The 20604-nt window shown below is 41.4% G+C and overlaps 1 protein-coding gene across 1 annotated transcript in view; it reads left to right on the forward strand.

The window, feature by feature from the left end:
- Window positions 1-7903, forward strand: part of LOC128407594 (protoheme IX farnesyltransferase, mitochondrial) — a 93511-nt gene extending 85608 nt beyond the window's left edge. Inside the window, exon 7 of the mRNA XM_053376132.1 lies at window positions 7298-7903. Coding sequence (XP_053232107.1) covers window positions 7298-7704 — 407 coding nt within the window. The 3' untranslated portion in view covers window positions 7705-7903. The remainder of the gene's footprint in view (window positions 1-7297) is intronic.
- The last annotated feature ends 12701 nt before the right edge of the window (window positions 7904-20604 follow it).

Below are 20604 nucleotides of genomic sequence, written 5' to 3' on the forward strand. Positions count from 1 at the left end.
CACGCAGAGGCTGATTTTCAAATTGCCTTGACTTTGTAATTCAAATTGGGTTGTGGGCTAGACATTAATTATGTCAGCCAACATCTATTTACAACCTGGGGATTTTAAACTGGGCAGTTCTTATCAGCAAGTGACATTTGGCAGATGGATGGGTTTAGCAACAAAACAGTGAAGAGAGAGGAAAAGGACAATTGTGTAGAGCCTTTCCTCATTTGTATAGCCCTTGTCTGCCCGGAAGGAGAGCAGTAAAGAGAGGACCTCACTTTGTTCAGAATAAGTGACACTGAACTTTGTTCCTATTTCCTTCAAATGTTTTTTTTTTCTTTTTAATTAACTGGATCATGTTTTGAACAGCCTGCTGGCGAAATGTGTAACTGAGCAGTTTTAGAGAAAAAGACAAATTTTTGCCTGGAGCAAATTATCCTGGCTGTAGAAATAGAGGCCTAGAGATGTGGGCTGGCATTGATTGACCTTAGCAGAGGCTTGAGACTTCTCTTCCTCTTCAAAATGATGATCCAAGAAGCCTCTTACTCAGTTTTTACAAAAGACAGAGGTATGTCATCATTGATCTGTGAGCACAGGACACACAAAGGCAGAGGGCCCCGTTGCTCCATGTAGTAAATGTGGAGGCAGATGGGCAGGGCTAGTAGGCAGCTGTTTTAAATTTAATAAGACAAAAGTCAGTCGATTATTTGCCTCCCCCACCCCCGCTTTCTTTTGCAGACACAAAAGCGATAGTGATTCTGCTATTGGGACACCTGAGGGACTGATGCAATCAAAGTCGAAGCCCACTCAGTAAATTCATTGTCACCTACACACTGTACACAGCTGTGTTAAGTTCCAAGTGCTTTCATCTTCCAAATAAAGAATATTCAATGGCCCATATGGGACAGCTGCTCCAGTTCACCTCACCTCCCAAATATGCATTATGAAGTAGCCAGTAGGGGGCACCAGAGTAGTAGCAGGAAAATTGCATTGGCTTAAGAAAAGGCAGTGTTTGAGGTTTAGAGAGCTAAAATTAACGTTTTTAAGTTGTGTTAACAAAAGTGTTAAAAATATCTTCTTGCAAGCAAGTTGGTGAGCTTGCCTTAGTGCCTTGCAAAAATATAGCCCTTCCTGTCTTGCAGCCTTGCTGGAACTTACAGTCATCTCTCACCTTAACTGCTACAGTCTTTGCATCTCTATGATCACATTCCCACCTACTCCCTTGCCTCTGACCAAAGTCATTCACCTCTGTCATCACTGAGACCACATGGCACCCTTTCTTACCTCCTCCATTCCTGGATCTAGCACAAACATTTGTCCTTGCCTTCATTACTCTGCCTCCCCTGATTATTCTGCCTGCATATCCATCCCAATAATCTTCACTCTTCCATCTCCACCATCCTTTGTCCGTCCCCCACATCTTCAATGCCTAGAACTGCCTCCAGAAACTATTTGATGCTGCATCTTATTTCCTTCAGACCCTTTCCCCAAATTCAGTTTCCTTGAAGAACTTCGACACAGACACTTACTGTTCTTCCTATGCCGAAACTAAGCCTAAGCACTTGTAATGAAGCTCAAGGCATAGCCTGCCCATGTTCACTCTTACTATCAGTTTATGTCTCTCCTTCTATTCTTCCCATCCACCCCACGGCAAGTCTTAAGATGATAAGCTGATCAGGGTGCTGCGATTTTTTAATTCTCCGTAGGGAACTATGCATATTGATGGTGCTATATAAATGATAACTGTTAAATGCTGTCATCATTTCCTCGCTACAACTGGACATGGTTTCAAAACAGTGGTCATTGGAAACAGCCGAGACTTGCCTTGACTGGATTGTGGTCAAACTTCTAGGCTTCAAATTCACAACCTTTATTTTGACAGTGTTTTTGGTCTTCATAGCCACTGCTACATTCAGAGGCACCAACATGATCTATGGGTACCATAGAAGAAGTAAGACTTTGAATATTGCAAACGGATTGTTTGCCACTAGCATATATAAGGACTAAGATGTAGCAGATGCTAGAGAAAGAAAGTAACATGCAGTCAACATCATCTACGGAATATTTATGCCTTGTTCTGCACTTCACCACATGCCCACCCCTTACTTGTGAACCCTCCTGAATGTTGGTGCTCTTATCCACCTATTGGACCTGGTGTTGATTTAAATAAAGTTTCTCACTTTCTCATTCATATGTTTCCCAATCGACCATTCTAATTGGTTGTGGTAACAAATAAAACATGTTTTAAACTTGGCCACTATTATTCATGCATTGGTAACTTTACAATTGGACTCCTATAATTTGTTCTTTGTGGGACTTCCCCTAAGACTGCTCTGGAGGCTTTTGGAGAATGCTGTGCCCAGGTGGTTGAGTAGAACACCTTGATGCACACATAATTTTACACCTGTGCGCAAGGAACAGCTGCTGTGCAGCTAGCCAATCATGTACAAGGTCTTGTTACTAACATATAAAACCCTGAACAACTCAGGGCCAGGTTACCTGAAAGACTACCTTCCCTGTCTGCAAGAACATTTAGATCATCTGGGGAAAATTTACTTGTGGCACCACATCCTACAAAACATCACAAGGCACCCTACAGAATAACACAAAACAGGTATTTTCCATCATTGCCCCTACACTTGATCTCCATATGTGTCTATGAGAGAGAGAACCTTTGTACTCAAAACTTGCTTAAACTTCACTTGACTGTTTCCATTTGGTTTGATCAAGGGTTATCGATTCTGTTTAAAGAGATTGAGACTGCAATCTTATGGTCACTTTTGGCAGTAAGACCCATTTGAACTCGCTTCCCCCTTCCTCTCCTCTCCCATGCAGCTCCCTGCGTGCCCCAAATATCTGCTCCAGAGCATTCCCCAACCCAAAGGTGAAGGAAGAAATGGAAAGGAGGTCCTGTTGTGGAAACAGATATATTTTAGATTTCCATCTATTCTTGTACCCTAGTATTTCTTCCTTTCTCCCACCACAAAACTTTCAGTCCTATTGAGTTATGCAAAATGCATCTTGACAAATTGCTGCATTCTGTCTTACAGTATTAAAAGTAGAGCAGAAATTGGATTTTTCTAACCACATAATTTGGAGGTCTTAACCGATCTCTCCATCCATCACTGCTATATCTTCCTTGCTTCAGTGTGGGCAGGTAGTGTGTTGTTTTTGCTGGATCAGCTTTTGCTGACGGGCATATTCAGATGATGGAAACCTAATTCTGTAGGCAAAGATAAGGTTCAGTTATACTTCATCTCATTTTCCAGGTTGAACATGGAACAACTACAGCTACATAACCGCCAGCCATGTTTATCCAAAGGCAAATGGGTGCAGCTGGATTTGCTCTTGTTTTCCAGCTCTAATCTCCCTCATCTGGACCAAGGAGGAGTAATTTGTTTTAGCATCTTTTTAGCTAAGAGTAGCTGGTTTGTTACCATACCAAGATAGAAGAAAACAACCACACACAGTTCTAAGTACAGGCCATTAATGGCTAAACTTAGACTTCAAAATCCCTATAACGTCTTACATAAACTTAAACATTTAATTTATTTCCTAGAGAGACAAGAAGCTGGTGCTTCCCGCCCCCACCTCCACTCTTAACCTCCCCCTCATGTGTCAGTCAGCTACCAGAATCTGGAAATGATTTTAAAATTCCTTCATATTATTCAAGGCAGAAGAATTACCAAAATTGTGCTCTAAGCAAAACAGCATTCTTGGGTTGCCAAGGCAGTAAACAATGGCTTTAGGAAATGCAATAAGACTTCAACATCTGTTTTGGAGCTGATATTTTAACCATTCTGTGTTTATTTTACATGCCTGGTTGGTGATCTCTGTCATACATCTGTGAAGCCAAAAACCAAGACAATGAAAGAGGTAGCAAGTCAGTTTGGAGCTCCAACTATAAGCCTGGTTTTCCATGCTGAGTTTTTAACATAAAAGTGCTTCTGGCTTTTGTCTTAAGTTTGTGAATGATAACATAGTTTAGCAAATCATGCTACCATTACAAGACTTTTTGCATACACCTAAGACAGTCATGAGTTTTAAAAGAACATCATTGTGCTTGACAGCTTTAGATAGAAAAGCACGAATATCCTGCACCTTCTGTCTCATGTGGAACCTTAAGGGTTGCTGAAAATATCTTCCTGAAACAGTAACACCACTCAATAGCAGAAGTACTAGATTAAGTAGCTGTACAAGTTAACCACAGGAAGTTGACTAACAGCCAAACTTGTCATGGCACCAAATGCATCATTGGCACCCATATTACATGGTCAGGAGAGGAAACCCAACTGCTTCTCAGCGGCAGTCCTGACAGTCTCCCAGCTGTTAACCAGTCCCAAGAAAAAAGCTCCCATTGGAAAGGGATGATCTCCATCAGCACTGCAATGAGGTATGAAAGGGCTGAACATCTGCTTCCTACTTCTGCAGTCCTGACAAAATCAGACATCACCACCTGCACCTAACACCACTTTTTAAAAAACAAGCATGCAGGCATATTGTCAGTATTGCACCTAGCATCATGCTGTCTGTAGTTCAGTATTGATGGGTCTTTTTCCATAATGCACACTTAAATACACTTAAACTGGAATCTTAAATGCAGTAGGGAGTAAGAACCATTTGGCAAAATCATACTGACTTCCAAGTAATTTGGAATTTGGAAACACTTTCTCAGCGCAGCTGACACAGTGTAGTAAAAACAGTAAAAAATAATTTATATTCTCTTAAGATTTAGTTTAGAGTGCATTTTTTATAGCCTCATCCAAAGGAATTTGCACAGAGGAGCACATAAAGATTTATGCCACTGCTACTGAAGCACCATCCACTGCATGGCAATTGAGATAGGGACAGACAACGCTGTTCCAGTTGCTATTGAATCTCTGAATCTCCATGTAGGATTGCTAGGAGGCTCCTCCGGACTAAGCCTTCAAAATAGCACCAGTTGCTACTAAGTAGCCCCAGAGTGGGAACACAAGTGGCTATTTCTGTATCAGCACTTTGATTAATCCCAGCCTCGCTACAAGATTGTGCTGTCAGACAAAGGTTTTGAAAATGTAAAGGTAGAGTCTGGACCCAGTTGCACTAAAAAGCCTAATTCTGTACTGCACAGCAAAAAACGAAGCCATGCAAGTTGCAATCAAGTTGACTTTGCAGTATCTCCTGGAAAGATTGCATGAGAAGGCAGGCCCCTCATAAAACAACTCTCCTTGTTTGGCACATCAGTTGTCTGGTTTGGAGCTGGGAGTTTCACCTGAAATGTTGGTTGTTTTTTGACAAAGAAGTGAGAGTTGGAAGTTATTTCTGAGACAGCGTTAGGACATCTTGCCTTCTTGTTGCTCCTAGCATCCATCCCTTTGCAAACAAAATGGACTTTGATTCATCTTCTACAAGAAGGCATAACTCCACTGTAACAACATCACTTCAGAAGTTGAATCTGTGAAAATCAGTTAAGCTTTATTAAAGTGTAGGCCCTAAAGATGTCCCTTGTGAAACAGAATGAAGCAGATTCTAATGGGCATCTGTGCTAAATTTCAGTGGAGCAGGATCTAGTCTTGTAGCATAAGTTTTTGAAAGACTGCAGTTGTGAGGAAATATTCCCATAGTTATATTCAGTGGATCTCTGGGCCTATTTTCCCCTTTAATTCTTGCTTCTGTATATACTTTTAGGTGGTGTACAGGGATAGGTAACACAGAGACCCCGAATGTTGAAAGAACTGAAACAACCTTACAATTCTATAATTCTATGAATTGTTTACTCTTCAGTTTCAGGTCTCTGCCAAGCATTCATGGATCAACAGAAGGTCCTATGATACTGAATTCTAAGATGTATGGAGTGTACAGAACTGAGAAGTTAGTTACTTAACACTAGGCATTTTCAGCCCTCTGTAGCCCTATGTTATGTGGCTGTTAGAGGGTTGGCAACATACATTTCTGCTTAGGAAACCTATGGCAAAATATAGCAAGGTAACATGCCTGTGGTGACTGGAATCTTCTCTAGATTTCTGCTGAGCAAACTTTAAAAAACTTATACCATTCAATAGCCAAAGTTTATTGAATATTATTCACTGTATTTGTTTTATATGTGTACCTTTGTGGAGTGGGTTCTGTGCAGAGCTGATGGACAGTCAGTTTGGACTATGTGAAAATATATTGTGTGTAGTATCAAAAAAGGTGGAACCAAATGGGGAAACCAAAGGATAAAATGTATCTTACGTGTTTTCTACAACAAATGGAAAGTGTGTGTTTCTCACAGAAGAGTTTAAGATTATATATATATATATATATATATATATATATATATATATGCATGCAGTTCATAGATATTTTGCTCATTGTCTTCTACTTAGTCTAGAATTGGTGGTGATGGCTTAAGAAGTAAGGTGACCATTTATGCATCACACGAAAACCCCCCCCCCAGAGATTTGCATAACATTTACATAATGTTATTTTATATGAAGAGGTGCAGATTTAAAAATAATACTTTAAATAGAAATACAATGCATTTCACCTTAGTGGGGAGAACTGTGACCTGTGTGCCTGCTCAGTCGGTTCTCCAGGTTGGTAACTACTGTCAAGCAACTTCAGAGGTCCTGCTTTCCTTTTTATGGTTCTTTATCTTTAAAGAGGCATCTCTTCCAATAGAGGACTGTCCTCTGAAAAGTAGAACATGTGGCCACCCTATCAAGAAGTTATAGTCAGTTAGTCCTAGCTGGGGCCCTGTCCCCAAATCATCATCTTTTTATTGTCTCCAGATGAGGCCTCAGGCACTGTTTTTTGTTCCGAAAGCCTCAGTTTCTTGCTTTCTGCAAACATATAATTGTGTGAACAAAAATACAAACATTGCCGAATTCAAAATTGTAGATGAGAAGTGTGATTAAATTGTGTATGTATGACTTGCCGGAAATGCACTAGAAGTAAACAGGTTGGACAAGGAATGCAAAAAACATCCCTGCATCCCCTGGAAGCAGCACATACATTGCTTGGGTTCTAAGCCTTTTGCAAGTGTTCTTACTCCAAAAATGATAGAATGATAGAAGCATCTTTTTTTAAGAGTAACATTTAGCCACTCCTGCATCTGAAAAGGGTATTTGGAGTTTATGTGGAGAGTCGAGTAAACTGTTCCACACAGCTCCATCCTGTATACCTTTCACTGCCTTGGGGCAAGCTGATTATATTAATGAGACTTCTGCACCTGCAAGTGATTTACTGGGTGTACGAAATGAAGGTGCAGAAACTTCAGCCAAGTTATCCAGATTTCTGTGTCAGTGGCCCTGGCGTACACCCTAATGCCTTGATTTCTCTTCGTTTGCAGGAGCATTGCTGCTGGGGGGGATTCTCTACTCCTGGCAGTTCCCTCATTTCAATGCACTCAGCTGGGGGCTCCGCGAAGATTACTCCAGAGGTGGCTACTGCATGATGTCTGTCACCCACCCAGAAATGTGCAGGCGGGTGGCTCTGCGTCATTGCCTCGCCTTAATTGGACTTTCATCACTGGCTCCCATCCTTGATGTCACCACGTGGACTTTCCCCATAATTTCTCTTCCCATCAACCTGTACATTTCCTACCTTGGCTTTCGTTTCTACAGAGACGCTGACCGTGGCAGCTCCCGAAAGTTGTTTTTCTGCAGCTTGTGGCACTTGCCAATGCTCCTCTTGCTCATGTTGACTTGCAAGAAATCTTGGTACAAAAAGGACAACAAAAAGGAATCCTTGAGTTGAGGTCGCATCATGTTGAAAAACTCACGTTGCCTTTGTGATAACTATTGGCTTCAGAAGCTCCGGTTCAAAATGGCGTACGTATTTCAGTTATCATGCAGCAGGGAGGTTTTCTGTTGATGTATTCAGAGAGAATATTTTGTGTCCAGTGAACACTCTCTGTGATTTTTTTCAAATTAAATAATTTGATTTGGGACACACACATGACTCTTGGATTTGATTTTCGAATGTGAGATCCTTTCTTTGACTATACGGAGATGATGCTAAGATGCGTGTTATATCTTAATAGCATACTGATGAAGGAACAAATCTCTAATTCTTAAGGCAAGCTTGCTGCATCTAGTCTGGCAACAGTTCCCACAGGTGACTCATATGCATCTGCACTTTTCCACACCAGAACAGGAGGATTAGCTTAACAATATGCAAAAATCACTCTGCCCTACTTCTAGGAGTATATTCTCATTCTGTATGGAAAGTGGAAGGGAGTAACAGTATTTGGAGCTGAAAGAAACCAGTAGGGAGTGTCATCCTCTCAGAGATGCTATTAACCTATGAGGGTGCCCAATTTTCACCTTTATTTAAACTTTTTCTGAATATGGTATAGACAGTTCATAAAGGAAACATACAGAGAAGTTTGACTGGAGCCATTAAAAAGCTCTTAAAAAGGAAAAACAGCCATGACTACTTGAGAAAGAAAGAGAGAGAGAGAGAATAATAAGGGGTACACATACATTTTGTGTGTGTGTGTGTGAACGCGCGTCCGTATGTGTGTGTGTGTGTGCACACGCACACATGAAACATAAAGCCCCCAATGTATGTTTAAAGGCAGACCACCATGCAGAAATACATGGCTTTCCCATCAGCCAGGTCTTTGCTCTGTACAAGCCCTCACCTCATCTCTGGTTACCAACTTAGAAGTCCTTTTGGCATTTAAGCGGATCATAAATAATAACCCTTAAAATAAAGAATGTTAGTACCTGGTAGGATTTGTAGTCAAAGCCATGGGGTTAGAAGGGCCCGACAGTTTGGGTAGCTCCAGGAATGACTCCTAGCACAAAAAATCTGCCCATTGACTAGAAGTGTACAGCTCAGTTCTTGGTTTTCTGACAATCGGCCTGCTTGAAGGGAAACAAACTTATGCCCGGCAAATTTCCACCCCATCAGACCTTTGACAACTTTCATGCCATCCTACTTTCATAGCAGCCTTTTTGCTAGTAGGTTATGATTGCCATCCTCCATCCAGGAAGGAGCTATTTGTTGTCTGAATTTCCGTTTCCTAGAAGTGCCTCCGACTCTTATTTCCTGCAACACATCATCAAGCAACCCTGATGGAAATGGAAATACAGAGCGGATGGAATCAGCTCAGTCTGGCCACGGAGAAAACATTTTGAACCAATCTGAAACAAGGAAATAACCTTCAGGGTGTAACTACTGTGGCTGAACAACCACAGAAACAGAAGCTTGTTCACTTTATATGCCAATCTTGTTTATGGCTTCAAGATGCTAGGTTAGTTGCGTATAGTTTATTGCATTCTTTTAACGCTAGCTTTTATATCATAGTTTTTCATGTTTCCACTACTTTCAAAAAGGATATTCAAAGCACAATGATCATCTTCCTTTCATCACATACACCCCACCAAATAATTTAAGTTCATTTGGAATGTGAAGGTTTATTGGAATATGTGTGAGATCAAGGTGCCTTTCTTGGAGATAGGGGGACCTAGCATAGAACAAGGACAAAACTGTTATTTTACCTACTTGCATTGTTGTCTAATTGCAGGGAATGGAGAGTTACCAGAAAACATTTGGGATGTCTGAATGAACAATTTGTAGGTGAGAATTGTAGGTGAGAACTGAGGGCATCATGGCAATTAATTCACAATGCTACTCTGATCTATATTTGCAAGAATGAGTTGAGGAGAACCTGCACAACCAATTTAACTGTCATATATACAGGTTGATCTACTTCCCCACGGATACATACACACACATCCTCAGAACACAATAATACTATTAAAAGTACAATTCTGTATGAGTCTACTCAGAAGTAAGTCCTACTGAGTTCAGAACTTCCACACAATTCAGACTACTGCTGAACAAGCTGTAGAAGAGGTCGTACAAAGAAGACAACTAATTTATTTGGCACGATTTCATGAATCCAGACCAAGCTCCCACTTAAATCAGTGGCCTGACTTGTCTATTTGCAATGGTTTCAATGGGACCAAAGTAGGCTGGATCTAAACTATTGTGTCCAAAAGGCAGTCAAATCCATGGAGTAAGGGCTCAAAGGTTTTGGGTAGGCCCAGGAGTGACTCCTAGCACAAAATCTGCCCATTCACTAGAAACATACAGCTCGCCTCTTGTTTTTTTGACAACCAGCCTGCTTGAAAGGAAATAAACTTCTGCTGGACTAATTCCCATTCTGCCAGTGTTAGATTCTGCTATAAATTCATAAGGAACAAATTCTGGCTTCCAACTGCAATAATACTAGCCTAACTTCCTGGATTATTTTAAGAATTGCTGAAATAATGTATGTGAAGTACTCTCAACAATCTAAAATACTAAAGAAATAACATGCTAATTCTGCGATCCTATGCTTACTTGCTGAGATTAAACCACAGAGCCTAGGACTTGCTGATCAGAAGGTCGGTGGTTCGAATCCCCATGACGGGGTGAGCTCGGGCCCTACTCCTGCCAACCTAGCAGTTCGAAAGCACGTCAAAGTGAAAGTAGATAAATAGGTACCGCTCCGGCGGGAAGGTAAACGGTGTTTCCGTGCACTGCTCTGGTTCGCCAGTAGCGGCTTAGTCATGCTGGCCACATGACCCGGAAGCTGTACGCCGGCTCCCTTAGCCAATAAAGCAAGATGAGCGCCGCAACCCCAGAGTTGTTCGTGACTGGACCTAATGGTCAGGGGTCCTTTACCTTACCTTAGGGCTTGCTTCTAAGTAGTCTCCTTAAATGCAGGGGTTTCCAATGAAGAACGAATGAATAACAGAAACATGGGTCCTCTCAAATACAACTAATTTCATTGTTCCAATATGGAGTTGTCTTGCTTCCACTATCAATTTTGCTAATAAAGCTTTTGTTGGCCTGGTTGTCTTTATGCGCATAGATTCCCATGAGATCAAAGTTGTGGGCAGGCAGGGGAAGCATAGGAAATACCACGCCGGATCAAAACATCATATTATCCATTTTGGAACTGCAACAGATTTCTTCCTTTCTCTGTTTTAAAGTGTAGCCAGTGGTTGTGTGTTACTTTGTGCAACTACACCTTCAATCCAAAGTAGTTTTTTTCTGAATTTGAAAAGAGCTGTAGGATAATGGGCAATTGTGTCCATGACCCTTTTTCTTTCCCAGTAAACCATTAGAGATTGCCACCTGGCCAGCTTTTTCTGCCACCTGATTGCTTTTCTAATACTGAATCAATGACAGTCAATGGACAGCTTCTAAATGTGCATATATTTATATTAATGAAATACCACAATGCACCAGTGGCTATTATTTTGTTTTCCTTAGGGGTAGGGGAAGACTACTGATCACAGAAGTGAGAAAATGGGGAATTATTGATTTGATCTACCATTGCTTGAGGGCCTGTGGCCATTAATATTCCCAGAAACCAGCTTTTGATGCTCAAAGCTGGGAGCTCATGAAATCATGTGTTACCTGGCTCTCCCATGTTTTTCATCTTTTTAAATGATTCTAAACAAGGAAATGGAAGAGGTGGAGGTAGAATAAACACACAGCTTGCCCTAGTATCACCCAAGCATCATATCCCATTGTAACAAATGTCCAGAACAGCAGCCTGTTGCAGTGAAAACAACTGTGGTTTGTGGCAGGCTAACGACTTAATTGATTATGGCACAAGCATTGTGTGTACCACAATATACACCTCTGTGAAACTGATTGCTACGAACTTGGCCTCACAATTCATTTGCAGGGCATATGCAGTGGACAAGCCAGTTGCTCAAGACATCTCTCGGAGGTGGATTTAGGGCAGCATGACCAGTTCCCCCACATAGGGCACTGAGCCAAGGCAATGCCTTCCTGCCTACTTCCCAAAGCCTAGAAAGCACTCAGTTTGGGTTGGAGACGTAATGGCTCTGGCAGGGTCCTAGAGTCCCCCTCCTTCCTTCTCAAAGCCTAGTTAGCACTTGCCCTGCTTTGGGAAGGATGAAGAAGGGCTCTAGGACCACGCTAGAGCCCTCATGCCTCCTTCCCAAAGCCCAGTGCCTTGTTTACTCGGCTTTGGGAAAGCAGTGTGAAGACTGGGAGGAGGCATCAAATTTGGGTCTTGTTGGGGCACCATATTACCATTTTTCTTGCCTGTTTTATTTTGAAGAAGACATTCCTCATTTTGTTTTGTTTTTTGAAGGAAGGTCAAGATGTGGACACTGCAAGAATGACTTAAGACTTTGTTGGGGCGGTTCCACCGGGTTTGGTTTTCATTTACTGTATTTGAAAGGCTGCATGTTTTCAACAGAACAAGGCATCAAGACGGATGTGAGGCAATCATCCTTCCAAATGTTCCCAACTAGAAGACGGGATTGCACTGGAAGCAGGGGAAATGGTTACAAGAGGAGATCAAACATTAAGTGATCTGGATTTATTTAAGTTAACTTGGGAGCAGCGGGGTATTATGTCTTACAGTGGAAAATAATAAAATGAAACTCAACAAAGAAAAGCATTAAGCATGACACATTGGAAAGAAATGGCAAATGTATAATTACCAAACTGGGGAGACGATTGTCTGGGCTCCAGCATTACCGAGAAGGAATAAGAAGGAATGAGAGTCTATCTGAAGCTGAGCCAGCAACGTAGCATTTCTTACAAGACAACAGACACTACTTGAAGCTGTATTAACAGCATCTTCAGCCTGCCAGACGGGAGGGGGTAATAGTCTTGTTTTATTTGGCACTAAGTAGGTCTCCAGTGCAGTATTGTGTCCAGTTGTGGTCACCACTTTTAAAGATGGATTAGACTAAACTGAAAACGATTCTGAGGGCAGCAACAAAACTGACACTTTGGAATGCATGACACAGGAGGGGGGGAACTGTAGAAACTTGTCGCGGTTAGTTAGCCTAGAGGAAAGAAGGGTGGATGGAAAGAAATGATAGCAGCTCTCGGGTATCTAGACATGCAGGGAAGGAAAACCTGGAGCAGCTCCTCCCCAAAGGCCCACTTCTCACTGAAGTGGTAAGCCAACATCTGCGTTGCCCTGCTTCGAATTGCAGGTGAGGGCTGACAGTTGTGCCAGTGGTATAGTGGCATCATGCACAGTGTAACCCAGATCCATGTTCTGGCAGGTGCATGCCTTTCTGTCTCTTTGGAGAAGGAGTGTCACTCTGTTGTAGAGCACCTGCTCTGCATGAAAAAAAATGTCATTGGCACCTCCATTTAGAGGTGGGGAAAACTTCTGACTGAAGAGACACTGCTGGTTGGTGTAGAGTAGACAATAATGGGCTAGATCAGGCATGTCCAAAGTCCATTTTGGGGGCCTAATTCAGCCTGCCGGTCAGTTTAATCCAGCCCCTGTGGCAGTTAATTTCTTTTTTTTTTTTTGTATAAATTTTTATTGATTTTCCAACACATATTAAAAGACAATACAAAACAATACAAAAACAAACAAACACATAAACACGTATAATTTCTTAACCTTTTTTCTTAAACCTTCTTTCAGCGACTTCCCCATACCTCCTTTTTCTGCATCCCTGTTTTAAATCTTTCCAGCAACCCCTAATTTCAATTACTTATAGCACTTTCTTTAAATCCTTTTTCTCATATCCAATTGTTTGTCACTGCAATTCTATTTTACATTACCCAAGACATTTTAACACTCATTAATTTTGCAACAGTTCTTAAGATAAACTTTAAATTTCTTCCAATCTTCTTCCACCGTCTCTTTCCCTTGGTCTCGGATTCTGCCGGTCATCTCAGCCAGTCCCATATAGTCTATCACCTTTGTCTGCCATTCTTCCAATGTGGGTAGCTCTTGTGTCTGTGGCAGTTAATTTCCTGGGGTAAAATCCTAAAAAAAAACCCTCAACAACTTCACTCCTAAAAAAAGGTTAACAACTTTGGTCGGCCCTCACGGCCCTTCACTTCATCATATCTGGCCCTCTTTTGAAAAGGTTTGGACACCACTGGGCTAGATAGACCAATGAATTGACCTGTTATAAGGCAGCTGTGTTTCATAACTGCATACTTCTCCAATTGCATACTTCTCCAGAAAACTAGATGTCAAAGAGAAATCTTCTAGAATATCCTTCTGCCCAACATACTAGTTTTCTATGAGTAGAAAACTTTTCTTTCTTTCTTTCTTTCTTTCTTTCTTTCTTTCTTTCTTTCTTTCTTTCTTCCAACTCAAGTGGCACTGTCAAGAGACAGGTTTAAAACCTCAGGGAAACAAGGACATGAGGGAAGCACTGAAAGGACAAGAGGCATCAAATTAAACTTTCAGCAGAGCTGAAATCAGGTGAATACCTTCCTAACTGTAAGAAGCGGGCCACAGAATAAGTTGACTGTGGAAGTTGGGCAATCTGTTTCTGGAGACTTTTAAAGGGAGGCTTCATGAGGTCAGATCTTGTGGTTCTATGCATTGGCATTCTTATAGATCCCCCAGGGAAAATGACACATTGCTAGGCTTTCAAATTAAGAGCTCGTTCCAATGCCCTGTTTCTTTCTTGCCACCTAGTTATGGCTAGAAAAAAAACTTTTGCCCAAAGCACACCAATTTATATAACATAGGTATAGATGATAGATAGATAGATAGATGATAGATAGATAGATAAATGATAGATAGATAGATAGATAGATAGATAGATAGATAGATAGATAGATGATAGATAGATAGATAGATGATAGATAGATGATAGATAATAGGTGATAGATAGCCTTTCTCCCAAATTGGACTTACGACATTTAAAATAATTAAATGTGCAGGACTAAAAACAAACTAGTTAAAAACAATAGATTTGTTGATGTTGATGTTTTGAAGGTAACATGCTGGTCTTGCAGGGAGGGATTTTAAATGAAACATTTAAGTGAGCAAGTTTCCATTCATCAGAGGGCTGTGAATGGTTTCCCTGGCCCACTTCAAAAGACCGGGGCAGTGTGTCCGCTGGGTACAACTCATTCAGGGGCACTACAGGAGATGTGAAAACATCTGCTCAAGTCAGGCCGGAGTCTTTCAGGACTGTTTTCCCCTTGCTAATAATTGTCTGTGTTCTGTCATCTAGAAAGGGGACTTTGTATGTTGTCTCCCAGGTATTCTAATGCTAATTTGTTTAGTTAAAAAGAGAGGAGGCTAAACAGATGTGAGCCATTTGGTTAGGTTGTAGTTCATTTGTTAGAAAGTGCAAAGGCTTCTTGGGAGGATATTAAATATTACCTTAGCTATTCATGAACACTTCATATTTCAAGAGAGGGAGGGCGGCAGGGATTGCACTCAATAAATCAAGCTTTTTTTAAAAAAAAAAAAAGAATAATGGAAAAAAGCAAACATTTGATAAATCTATGTCATTATGCCTGCAGATCAAAGGGCTTTACATATGTATTTATGCAAGTGGCAACCTAGGAGACAATAATAACAAACATAGATCTCCGGCGGCTTTGCGAAAATAAAAATTAGCCTGTTCTAATCTGTAATTATCTGGGAAATGTGCAAGGCAGGAGGTTGCTGGCTGCAGGAGTGTTTCAACTTGGTAAAACCAAAGGGATGAAACGGCTTCCACTCAGTTGCCAAATCCCAGGAAACACTGAAACTGGCAAATGTTGCTAAGCACAGTGCATATAGTTTGGGGTAGTTAGATGTCTGTCACTACATTGTACTAGTATTTTTGAGCAAAATATAAATGGGGATGGTTTAATAAATAGGAAATCAAATGTGCTCTTAAGATATTTGCATATATAAGGAATCTTATGCCCATTTACCTGAGATTGTCCAGTGTTTATTATTCCTAAGCAGACATGCAAAAATAGCCAGCTCTAAGTCCCTCTCTTGAGTTTTGTGTGCTGTTGATGTGAGATAGAAATCAGAAGGGAGTCATTTTTTAATCAGTTGTACTCTATGAGCCGTGTTTGCATTCCATGTGCTTTTAAGCAACAGCAACAACAGGCTTCAGATGTTAAAGTACTTCTCAATTATGCTTGTAGAATCTCTGCTCAATCTTGAGCTTTACAGCAGCCTTTTAACTCTGGTGCCTTCAAAATTCCATCGGCACCATGTATATATAGCACAGTTGGGCTAGCTGATACTGATGGGAGTTATAGTCTAAGAACATTGGGACCAAGCTGGCAAAGGTTGCTTTACATTATGATCCTATGCAAATTAGAAGTCCCACAAATTTCAGTAAATATGCAGAGGGATAATAACAATGGCAGTTTGATCTTCCACTGGTTGACTTGGAAGTGACTCTCGCCGTAATCAATGGGCTTCCTTCCTCAATTCTAGAAAAATCATAGAAAGGACCACAAGGGTCAGCTAGTCCAACCCTCTGCAATGCAGGACTCTTTTGCCCAACGTGGGGCTCAAACCCACAACTCTGAAATGAAGAATCTCGTGCTCTACCAACCGAGCTAAGTCCCCATAACTTCTGATGCATTGGTTCCAGTGTAAATAGTTAATGAATGTGGGAAAGATCCATCAGTTTGATTGGCCCAAACATTAAAAGTTCATAAAAGGGCATTGTTCTCTCTGTCTGTCTGGCTCGAGTGAACACACTGTGTATTTGTGCTCTAAAAAGAGAAATGGAAGTGAAGGACTTTATTTATTTATTTACTTTTCTTCCTTGTTTGACGCAACCACAATTGTTCTCTGTCTCTTTCCATTCCCCAGCACTGTTTCAGATATTCCAGCCATTCGATTTCTACCTCTTCCCTCGAGCAATGTCCACACTCCATCCATCTCACTAAAAAATAAAAAAATAAAAAGTTCTTTGACATCCAGCCCACATTTTTTCTTGACTCAACTCTGTCATGTCACTCCTACTCATCTCTCCTTGGAGCGCTGGAAAACACTCCTCCCCATTCAAGCCAAATGGCCTTGAGCCAGCAAAGAACGGTGTTTGCAGAAAGAGGGATTAAAACTTTAGGGGCAGGTCAGGGCAAAAAAAAAGTATAATGACTTCCGGTTTCTTGGGAGAAGAAATGGAGCTGACTGGGTGTTTATGACGGAGAATAAGAGTACACCCCGAACCCACTCAGCCAATGAAACCCAAAGGAGGGAGTTGTGTTACAACATGAAAATGATTCCCTTTGGCTGAACATGGCAACATTTCAAAATGAAGTTAGGCCTGATTTACACATTACAGACATAAGACTATGGAGACTGCTTGAAATTGCTCCACTACTTGGCTGATACAACCACAGAATTGAAGGAAAGATTAAACTGACAAACACCCTGAACTTCTGATATGAAACTAAAAGCCGCAAGTGGTGTGGAATGGCCACAGAAATGGGGAAACAAATCCACTCAATCCATGCATCTCTATGATGCCCATTTGTTTCTGCTCCCCACTCAAAAGGACCACATTGCAATGTGCATTGGAACTGGGACCTGTTGGTCACAAAGGGGAAAGCTATTTGTATGAAATTTTCATCAATCAGTTCAAATCTCCAATGATGAAAATGGAGTATGTCCAATGATGAAATGTCCAATGATGAAAATGGAGTATCATATAGCTATGATGAAAATGGAGTATTAAAAGCCCACTGATTCAGTCCAGGACAACGGCCACATGGTAGCTGAAACATAGATATCAGCCCTTGTTCTACCAGAATCAGAGCAAATGCTGCTCTCTTTTTAGGCAAACCCAGGGCTAGGACAGCTCATTTTGAAAGGGAATTAGTTTCATTTCCATTTCATGGCCTCCAAAAGGAAATTCAGTCCAGTTCAAGATTGCCTCCTTCAAAAAAGAACTAATTCGATTTGAGTTCAATTCGCAATTCATTCATGTGGTACTTGGCATTTTCTCCAGCTAACGTTTAAAATATAGTTAAGCAAATTAAGAAACCATCTGAACGCACATGGAGTGTAATGTGAACAATGTTGTCATTTATTTTCCCAGTGATTGTACTCTTTCAGCTTAAACAGCAGCATCAGTTCTCAGATACTGTAGGTACAAATAGTAGGCACAGGGGCTGCAGTCAAACACAAGAGTTAAGTGTGATGAAACCTGTGTGTGTGTGTGTGTGCTGAACTGAATTTAAAATTACCCAAAGTTCCACCACAATAGGAACTTAATTCACATTCAGTTCACCCAGAAATTATCAGAACTCCTTTCAGATGTAATTTAGAGATTTTTTGAATTAATTCAGTAAATTAGTAGGAATTAGCTCATTCCAGGCGCACTAGGCTGCTTAGATCAACATATGAAAGGAAATAATGTCAGAGGCACTTTGTCTCATACTCATTCTTAAGAGCATTGAGAGTCGGTCCAAATGCATATCAAAAGAACAACAGTACAGCTCACTCCAGGGATGGATTGGGGAAGCCAGGAGATGTAGAGGGCTACAAAATGTGGGAGGTAATAAACTCCAGCTCAGTTCTATAGTACATACTCAGTCCTTGGCTGGGGCTGCTGAGTAAGTGATTCCTGACCTGAGATTCCCCTTTTCTCTCTTTCTTCCACTGGCTGGAGGAACATGAGGGTATGTGAGGGGTGTGACTATGGGCACAGGACTTTTCTCAGTTAAGACACAAGCCGCCATTAGTGTGAAAGGGGAAAAACCACATTCACATTCTAATAACAAAGACATGAGACAAAAGATGCAAATAATTAGCTGCCAATTCACTCTTTAACATGTTGCATCAAACAGCCACCATGAGTAACAATCAGATTAGGTCAAATCCTACAGAAAAGACTAAATAAAGCACAGTCTTGCCAATCAACGCTATCTAAGCAAACAAATACAAAGTCATGTCGACCTTTTTCCCTTTATTGGTCCAGATTGGAATTTTATGTTAGCCACTTGGAGACTGAGGAAAGAACTGGAGATAAGGGGAGGGGGAGCAACTAATAATCTAATATAGATGGTATTTAGGCTCTGAACTTCCTTGCCTACAAAAGACTCATAAATTGTGAAAGACAAGCTGCATCATTCCTCAAGTGACCGGGGAGCCCAGGTCCATCTGTGTACCACACACAACCCAAAAGAATGGCCGCATGAAGAATGGGACTGTTCTTACATACACCGCATGGAAGTTGGAACCAGCTTGCTGCATGAACCCCGCGTATCATTACTCAGAAGTAAACCTCACTGAGTTCAAGGAGACCTACACCCTCGTAAATGTGCTCATGACTGTAGCCTTAAATTGTTTTAACATGTCTTTTTGCACCAGACCTCAACTGGGATCAAATACACTGATCAGTTGCAACTCAATCCATCTGCAGCGTGAAAGTTTTCTAACCACATATTTTTCTTGTTGCACAATTTGAGATTTGATGATGCCCGATTTGAAAAGCCTTGATTCAATCAGAGGCATTTTAATTTTATTTTTTTAAAAAAATATATTAAAGCTTTTCTTGGTTTACAAAAGTACATGCCTTTTTCAGGCTGTACAGTCTTTCTTACAAATCAGTTACATTTGTTGTGAGACATTAGTGTTGAGTACAGTATAAGGTTGGGGAAGAAGTGTGGGGAGAGGAGGGGTGGTGAGGCTTATATTCTTTTATATTTTATATTCTTTTATACAGTGTACATGTGGGGTTTTGTGTCATCATCAACTGGGTTGGTTCCCTTTCTATTTGTTTATTACACTTCCTTGGTAGTGAGAGGTTTTAAAGCCCTAAACGGCCTCGGTCCAGTATACCTGAAGGAGCGTCTCCACCCCCATCATTCTGCCCGGACGCTGAGGTCCAGCGCCGAGGGCCTTCTGGCGGTTCCCTCATTGCGAGAAGCAAAGCTACAGGGAACCAGGCAGAGGGCCTTCTCGGTAGTGGCGCCCGCCCTGTGGAATGCCCTCCCAGCAGATGTCAAAGAGATAAACAACTACCTGACATTCAGAAGACATCTTAAGGCAGCCCTGTTCAGGGAAGTTTTTAATGTGTGATATTTTACTGTATTTTTGGTTTTTATGGAAGCCGCCCAGAGTGGCTGGGGAGGCCCAGCCAGATGGGCGGGGTATAAATAATAAATTATTATTATTATTATATTATTATTATTTTGGGGGGCAGGGTGTGGTTGGTTGTCTGTGGTTGGCTGAAGTGGGGTTTGTTTGCATTTGTGAGGGGGGAAGGGCTTGTTGGGTCAGGTAAACCAGATTGCTCTATATGCTGTCAGTAGATTCTTGTTGTTGTCTTGTTGGGCTGTGTATGTGATAAAGGGGAGCCATACTGGGGTGAAGGTGTCCACTTCTATTTGTCCCCATGACAGTTTCAGTTTATTGGGTTAGCTTTTCTGGTAAGGCCGTTTCCCATACAATTCGATACCATTGGTCCTTGTTTAGTCCTGACAGGCCTCTCCAGTGTCTGGCTATGAGCCCTCCGGCTGCTGAGAGAAAGTGTGTTATAAGCTCTGTATAATGTGACTGGTCATTATGATCTTGGAAGATGTTCAGTAGGGCCAGTTCTGGGGTAAGTTCTAATACCTGTTTAGTTCTTTTGCATATCTCTGGTAGGACTGCTGTCCAGAAGGGTTGGATATATTGGGCAAGCCTTCCTGGGCTTTTCTAGAAAAAATGAAATGGACCTCTTCTGTCACTTCCTGGCTCTTGGAGATGATGTGATTGGCTCCCGATGCTTCCAGGCAAAGAAAGAAGGCAGAAGGGGATTCCACATGCCCCAATAAACTCCTGGAATAAAGCTGCCCTCCAAGTGGCCCATCTAAATAAGAGCCCTGACCCTTTTCTACAGAGAGAAGTTACAGGAAAGGATCCAGATGCTGGCAGGTAAATCTGTTAAA

This window comes from Podarcis raffonei, chromosome 2 (assembly GCF_027172205.1).
Source record: "Podarcis raffonei isolate rPodRaf1 chromosome 2, rPodRaf1.pri, whole genome shotgun sequence".
Classification (NCBI taxonomy): Eukaryota; Metazoa; Chordata; class Lepidosauria; order Squamata; family Lacertidae; genus Podarcis; species Podarcis raffonei.